This window comes from Ranitomeya variabilis, chromosome 2 (genome assembly GCF_051348905.1).
Source record: "Ranitomeya variabilis isolate aRanVar5 chromosome 2, aRanVar5.hap1, whole genome shotgun sequence".
In the NCBI taxonomy this organism is placed as follows: Eukaryota; Metazoa; Chordata; class Amphibia; order Anura; family Dendrobatidae; genus Ranitomeya; species Ranitomeya variabilis.
In genome coordinates, this window is record NC_135233.1 from 368,804,943 (window position 1) to 368,813,069 (window position 8,127).

Here is an 8,127-nt window from a genome sequence, read left to right on the forward strand (position 1 = left end):
ATATTCTGAGAGCCGTAACTTTTAAAATTTTTTGGCAAACAGAGCTGTATGAGGGCTTATTTCTGGTGGGACGATTTGCAGACTTTTTTGGTACAATTTTGGAGTATATAACATTTTTTGATAATTTTTTATTCAGATTTCTCAAACACAGAATGAACAAAAACCAGCAATTCAGTTATTGTTTTTATTTTTTATCTTTTGCGCCGTTCACCGTACAGTAAATGTGATAAGACTGATTTGTTTGTCGGGTCGGTCCGATTACAGCGATACCAGATTCATATTGTTTTTCTTATACTTTGCTGTTTTTACAGACTAAAAACAATATTTTAGCAAAATGAATTTGTTTTTTCATCGCTATATTTTGGGAGCTATAATTTTTATTTTTTTTCCTAAATGGGCCATATAAGGGCTTGTTTGCTATTTTCATTTAAATCATTTTTTTTTTACATTTTTTTTGTGAGTAGCTGTGATGAAAAAGTGACATTTTTGCATGTTTTTTTTTTAATTTTCTTTTACAGCGATCCCCATACTGAATAAATAACACGCCAGTTGTATAAAGTGGGTTGTTCCGGACACGGCAATACCAATTATGTGTACTTTGTTTTTGTTTTATCACAAACACTGCATTTTGAGTAGCGAAACAGATTTTCATGATATGATTTGGTGGTCACTTTTTTGTGTTTTTTTTACTTTTCTGCATATTTTATTTTAATTTCTTTCATTTGTTTATTGTGGGACACATATAATTTTTATTATTTTGATCACTGGTCTCATACACTGCAGTAATCGTGTAGACCAGTGCATGAGAGCAGTTACTGAGTCATCATATGACCTCAGGGTACCATGATAACCATCAGGACCTGCCGTTCTCATCGTGGGGGTCCATTGGTTACTAAGAGGGTCTTGCGATCCCCTTGTAAGAACGTAAATGCCACTGTCGCAATTGACAGCGGTACTTAAAGAGTTAACCGGCCCCGATCGGTCGCAAAACCATCTGGGGTCAATACCGTAGGGTGTCAGCTGACACCCACGGGAATCGCCTCCGGTCGCCGGAGCTTTATTCTTATTACTCAACGCCATTAAAAAGAGGCTCTGAGGAATAAGGCCCCTTAGCAGATGCCATAAAAAGGCATATAATTAAATGGTTAAAAAAATAGGAACTATTTAAGCCTTTTTGCTTTAGTCGGCACTGTTATTGTGGGTCTTCTGATGAAGAATTTAGTCTAACTATGAAACACGTTGAGAATAAGCCACTTTTTAATTCAACCTGTCTCATGTCTGTCGGATGCTATTGGAATTATTCGGCAAGTGCAGATCATCACTAACATCCTCTAAGCAATTTTCTTCATGACAGTCCTCTCCGTCCCTCGGAGTGCTGTAGCAGCTGAATTTCACTTTGATACCTCAGTTGTGGGGATTCATAACTGCCAAAAGGTGAACAGCTCCCTGTTATCTCAGCTTCATTGTCTACTGGTTGAGACCCTATTTGTGCTTGTTGTCTTCCTATTTACACTGAATTTCCTAATATACTCTCATTATGGTGCTTGGTTTTGCCACCCAGGACAGAACAGCCTATAATTTATTTCTCCCTCATTACCTTTTCTAGGAGCCTTGGACCAATTTCCCACCTAATGGCCTGTTAATGGAGATTGCTTACAGAGTGGAGTCCTTTACTTGCTCCCAATAGCAAAGAAGAAATGACCATCCAGGGCTCTCTAAAGGTCTCACAATACAGTATTACTATTGACTATATTTGAATGGGTTGAGAAATCAGAGAAAAATAGAAAAAATAAATGGCATCATATTTGTACTTACTGGGCAATAAGACGTTGCAGAAAAGTCCAGTCCATCTATTTCACCAGCAGTTGCAATTCAGTAATCGTATCACAGAATCATTCCTAGATAGATGCTCACTGTTCACGTTCTTCACTGGTCTTTGCCTTTGCTTTGCTTTCAGGAACAAAGACAATGCATCTGGAAAGGACGGGTTTATATATTATACCAGTGGCTAATATTTGCTATGTAGCTATAACTAGATGTAGAAAACACAGTCTCTGGTTGACTTTTTATATCTTGTTTTTCTGTAAGAAGCAATTACATAAATTATGGATTACCAAAAAAAGGCTCAGTCAGGAATAAACTGAGATAAAGAGAAGTTAAAAGAAGACAATGATGTGTAAAAAATTAAAGCTAAATGAAAAAAAGGATAAAACTTAAATTTGTTGCCCAGCACTTTTATACTGATGGCATATCCTAAGAATGGGTAATTAATACCAGATTGGTTAGGATGTCACACATCCATATCAATCAGCTGTTCCCAGTGCCAGCCAGATGAGCTCAGTTGTGGAGCCCGACAATACAGCTCCATCACTTGTATAGTGGCCCCAACTGGATACAGCATATCTGCCCACCGTGGCCACTATACAGATCCTGGAGCTGTGATGTTCTGTTCCGTAATCAAGCGTGTCCTTCAGCTGCTAGTACTAAGAACAGCTTGTAATGGACTGGTTGGTGTAACCACTGCAGAAGCCCAAGGACGAACTGGATGGGCATGACTAGGAGCCTCACCCAATCTGACCACAGATATGCAGCAGCTAACGACACCGAGATCCGAGGAGAGACAAGGGAGGTGGTCCAGGTGCTACTCCCGGACTGACCTTTGGTAGATGCCAGCTGACCCCTAGGAACGGGTAGCTGGGGCAGCCCAACAGATGCAGGTAGGCAGAGTAAGATGACAGGAACCGCAGATGCAGACGGGACAGGCTGATTGAAAGATGTGCACTGGCAGGTACAACTGGACCGGCTGCTGTTGAGATCAGCTCTGGTGGGTGCAGCAGGACCGGCTGCCATTCAGCTGAGCATTGGAGGGTGCAACTGGACCGGCTGCTGTTCAGATGAGCACTGGCATATGCAACTGGACCGGCTGCCGTTCAGCTGAGCACTGGCAGGTGCAACTGTGCCGGCTGCTTTTGTGGTAGCTGGGGAATGTCCAACAGTTGCAGGCAGGAAGAGTATGATGACAGGAACTGCAAATGCAGACTGGACTGGCTGCCATTGAGATGAGCCCTTGCGGGTGCAGCGGGACCAGCTTCTGATGAGATGACCACTGGTGGGTGCAACTGGACCAGTTGCCATTGAGGTGAGCACTGGTAGGTGCAACTGGACTGGCTGCTGTTGAGATGAGCTCTGGTGGGTACAGCAGGACCAGCTGCCATTGAGATGAACACTGGCAGGTGCAACTGGACTGGCTGCCGTTGAGGTGAGCGCTGGTGGGTGCAACTGGACCGGCTGCCATTGAGATGAGCACTGGCGGGTGCTTCTGGACCGGCTGCCATTGAAATGAGTGTGTAACGCTCATGCCCAGACTGGTTGGGGCGGGCATGTGGGGATGTGGCCCCACTGGACCACTGACCAGACTACCCCGGAAGGGGCGGAACTAAGTAGCTTCCTAGGTATTCGCTGAAGCCTCTGATGGTGAGGTCAGACTTGTGCGGCAGGTAGCTACCAGGTACCACTCCAGGGTGGTGTCTGGCTGTGACTGCTGATCCCACCAAGGGACAGAACACAGGCAGGCTGGCATGGCTGTGACACTGACAGGTGGATGGGTACGGCAGAAACATTGGCAGGCAAACGGGCACGGCTGGCACTCTGGCAAGACAGGCAGACAGGGCTGGTACTCTGGCTGGACAGGTAGGAACAGGTATACTGGCAGGTATGTGGATACAGGTAGAAACTTGTTCAGGCAGGCGGGTATATGGGAACAGGTAGGGACCTGTTCGGACTGGAGGATATAAGGAAACAGGTAGGGACCTGTTTGGCAAGTTGCAGAACGGAGGTAGAGCAAGACTGCAAGAGCGGACGCAAAGCAGAAGCACAGGAGGCAGAGTATAAATGTAGGAGGCAGAGCCAAGAGAAGGAGAAGGCGGAGCTAAGAGCAGAGAAGGAGAAGGCGGAGCTAAGAGCAGAGGAGAAGGCGGAGTTTAGAACAGAGAAGGAGAAGGCAGAGCTAAGAGCAGAGAAGGAGAAGGCGGAGCTAACAGCAGAGCCACTGGAGGTGGAGCCAAGAGCAGAACCACGGGTTGTGGCGAGCAGAGCAGAGAATCACAGAACCACAGGTTGTGGTGAGCAGAGCAGAGAGACGCAGAGCCACGGATAGTGGCGAGTAGAGCAGAGAAGCACAGAACCACAGGTTGTGGTGAGCAGAGCAGAGAGACGCAGAGCCATGGACAGTGGCGAACAGAGCAGAGAAGCGCAGAGCCACGAACAGTGGTGAACAGAGCAGAGAGACGCAGAGCCACGGACAGTGGCGAACAGAGCAGAGAAGCGCAGAGCCACGGATAGTGGCAAGGAGAGCCGGGATGGTGCAGAGCCACTGTTTGTGGCGAACAGAGAGAGAGAACACAGAGGTACACACAGTAGAATGGAAATGGCAAACAAGAAAGGAAACAACAGGAAAAGACATAGACCAGAGTACAGACAGGAACAGACACGGATACACGAACTAGACACAGATATAGGCCTGCGTATTGCAGCCCTCAGACACAGAGACAGAACACGACCTGGCAGCTCAGTAGCAAATACTAACTGAGGGAAATGGTTTACTCAGGTGTCCTCCAATGGGTGAGGACGGCTTAAGTATCAGAGGCCTCTAGGCAATCGGCCGGAGACACCATAGGGAGGTGCACACAGTCTCAATAAGAATTCGGATTTGCCCCCTATGCACATGGCCAGGAAGTGTACACAGAGCAGGGAGCCAGGAGGCACACCGCATGGAGCCGGCAGCACACAGAAGTCACAGCATGGCCCGTGGTGAGTGAGTTGATGTATCAGGCAGGTGGGGGATGGAAGGCCATGCAGTGATGCCGGCAGGGTTGTTACAGTGCGCTGACGAGTGCAAATGGACCGTCTGCCAGTGAGACGAGTGCTGGCAGGTGCAACTGAACTGCCGGTGAGGTGAGCGCTGGCGGGTGCAGCAGGCTGAGCGTTGGAACCTGAGACCTCACAAGAGTGTTAGGGAAATAAACTCACAACATTGCACATGCACCTCAATGTTGAAGGAGGTGCTTTAAATAGTAAGTGTCTTCCAGCTTTTGACTGGGGACACTTTAGAGGAACACGCCCCTTTAAGAAAGAAGATGTGTGCGTGTGTGCGCCCTAAGCATAGTGCCAGAAGACCTGCTTTTGGTGTGCACACGCTGGACAGCAGCAGACCTGGAAGGAGCAGGACGGGGTCCACGGGGGTGAGTACTCTGGTGTTTCTGCGGTGAGAGAGGGACTGCAGGCAGAGACGCATTTGCTACAGTACCCCCATTACGCCCCCTCTTTTTCAAGCCTGCCAGAAATATCTCCAGGAGGAGAGGGGCATGGATGTTCTCCCTGGGCTCCCAGGACCTCTCTTCAGGACCAAACCCCTTCCAATCCACAAGACAGAATGTCATTCCTCTTACCCTCTTGGTGGCCAAAATGTTCTCTACCTCAAAAACATCCTCAATGCTGAGAGGAGATGGAGGACTACCAGGAACTTTGAACAAAGAACTAGGGGACAATAGGTTTGAGAAGAAACACATGGAAGGAATTGTGGATTCGCATGTAGGCCGGAAGTTTGAGTTTGTAGGCTACTAGATTAATTTGTTTCAATACCTTAAAGGGACTGATGAAGCGAGAACCCAATTTATAGGATGGTATCTTCAGACGGATATACTTAGATGATAGACAGACCTTATCTCCAGGATGAAACAGAGTCGAATTCAGACATCTCTTATCCGTGTGTCTTTTCATCTGTTCTGAGGATTTCACAAAGGGTGCTTTGGTGTCTACCCAGATACTTTGGCTCTGTCCAAGGTGAACTGATAAGCCAGAAGTTCGAAGTGCATCATGCACTGGTTAATGAACCCTCAACACAGGGTGGGATCTCTGCCAAAGTGTGGAAGAGCTGGCAGCCAAGGTCTGGAACCTGGTGCATAACTGGCAGCCTGGTGGGTCACCATCATGGTAACTTCCTCCTGAGAGGATGTGAAAGTGAACAGTAGTGCCAGTGTGTCTAGACAGGTATTCACAGTCTGTAGATAGGATAGAATCTGATCCTTCTGGAGGGAGATCTCCTGGTATATGTCCAAGATGAAAGATGTCTGGGAGCCAGTGGATTCCATGGCCTGTGCAAACTGTAAGGGGGTTGGGTGGCGGAACCACTGTGCTGAAGCCCTAGGAATACCTGGAGGGGTGTGACTAGGAGACTCAACCAATCTGAAAAACGGATATGCAGCAGCTAATGACACCGAGATCCGAGGAGACACAAGGGAGGGGGTCCAAGTTCTACTATCATGACTGATCTTGAGTAGATGGCAGTTGAACCCTAGGAACGCGTAACTGAGGCAGCCTGAGGGAATGTCCAACAGATGCCATTGAGGTGAGCACTAGCGGCTGCAACTGGACCAGCTGCAATACAAACGAGCACTGGTGGGTGCAATTGGAACAGCTGCCATTGAGATGAGCTTTAGCAGATGCTACTGGACCGGCTGCCATTGAGATGAGACATTGAGGGTTCAAGTGGATCGGCTGCTGTTGAGATGATCACTGGCGGATGCAACTGGACCGGCTGCAGTTGAGGTGACCAAAGGCAGGTGTAGAAGATACAAGCACTGGAACCTGAGAACTCACAAGAATGTTAGGAAAACAAACTCACAACATTGCACAGGCACCTCCATGTTGAAGGAGGTGCTTTATACAGTAAGTGTCCTCCAGCCATTGGCTGGGGACACTTTAAAGGAATGCGCACAGCCCCTTTAAGAAAGAGGAAATGTGCATGCGCCCTAAGCACAGTGCCCAGGACCTGTGTGTGGTGCATGCACCTCGGACAGCAGAAGACTCGGAAAGAGCAGGACAGGGACAGCGGTGGAGAGTAGTGAAGAGCGAATTTGATCAGAAAACGATCGCCAAACGTAAATTCATCACGAATATGGCACATTCGGATTCGTGATCAGAAACCCAAGGTTTGCTCACATGTCAGCAGGAGTTTTGGTCCACTCCTCTTTGCAGATCATCTCTAAATCATTAAGAGTTTGAGGCTGTCACTTGGAGCTTCAACTCCCTCTATAAGATTTCTATGGGATTAAAGTCTGGAGACTGACTAGGCCACTCCATGACCTTAATGTGCTTCTTTTTGAGCCATTCCTTTGTTGCCTTGGCAGTACGTTTTGGGTCATTGTCTTGATTGAAGACCCAGCCAAGACTAGTGATGAGCGAATTTGTTTGGAAAACGATCGCCAAACATAAATTTGGCACGACTATGGCACATTCGGATTCGTGATCAGAAACCCGAGCTAAATTTTATAAAATTGGGAAAAATTGGTAACATTTGGTAAAAGTGCGGAAAAATATTGCAACAAAATTATTTTCAGCACTTTAGCAACGATAGTGGTGGTGTATCATGAGAGTTTGGCACGTGGTTGATGAGGGGAGGGGATTTGCAGTGCTCAGATGTGCGGCGTTCTTGGAAGCACAGCATAGCAGTCATTTTTTTTCCTAACTTTATGTGTGTGTAAGAAGGACCGTGCCGCGGGTACCTTTTTTGTGATGGGTCCGGAACTGTCAGGGCTGCTCCTCTCTTGTCCGGAGGAAAGCTTAAGAGACCGGGCCAATCATTGCAGGCGGAAACAGGAGGTGTGGCTAATCGCTTACAAACTCAGCGCGTGCGGAAACAGGCAGACTTGGCAGGAAGAGACAGCGCACAGCAGGGAGACATGAGTGCTCCGGCCCACGAGCATCAATATAGCACAGGCCTGCGCTCGAGCTTCCCCGTAACTGCTGACAGAGACTGTAAGGAGAGACATGCAGTGTGCCCGTTGGTCACCACAAAGCGAGGTGTTGCACGTTCCGGGCTAGTGATTACTGCGTGCGTGCTGCCAGAGAGAGACTGGGTGCAGGACTGCTATCTGCACCCTGGTTCACCAGTATATGTTTGCTGGGGCACGTCGGCCTCAGACAGAACCATAGCCCACGCTCCTCTGGCCATATCAGTATATGGATTAGGGGCTCAGTGGAAGGTGCCGGAGACCAACCGCTGCCGCTAGAAGATGGATCATCGTTACCTATAGGACCATATCGGACAAGCGCCGCGCCAGCCATTGT

At 48.0% G+C, this 8,127-nt stretch overlaps 1 protein-coding gene across 2 annotated transcripts in view; it reads right to left on the reverse strand.

Moving 5' to 3' along the window:
- The window catches only part of LOC143806015 (vomeronasal type-2 receptor 26-like), a 137,947-nt gene extending 135,960 nt beyond the window's left edge, over window positions 1-1,987 (reverse strand). For both annotated transcript variants that reach the window (XM_077285903.1, XM_077285902.1), the window contains exon 1: window positions 1,816-1,987. In XM_077285903.1, the coding sequence (XP_077142018.1) occupies window positions 1,816-1,850 (35 nt within the window). In that variant the 5' untranslated portion in view covers window positions 1,851-1,987. The remainder of the gene's footprint in view (window positions 1-1,815) is intronic.
- Window positions 1,988-8,127: the final 6,140 nt, after the last annotated feature.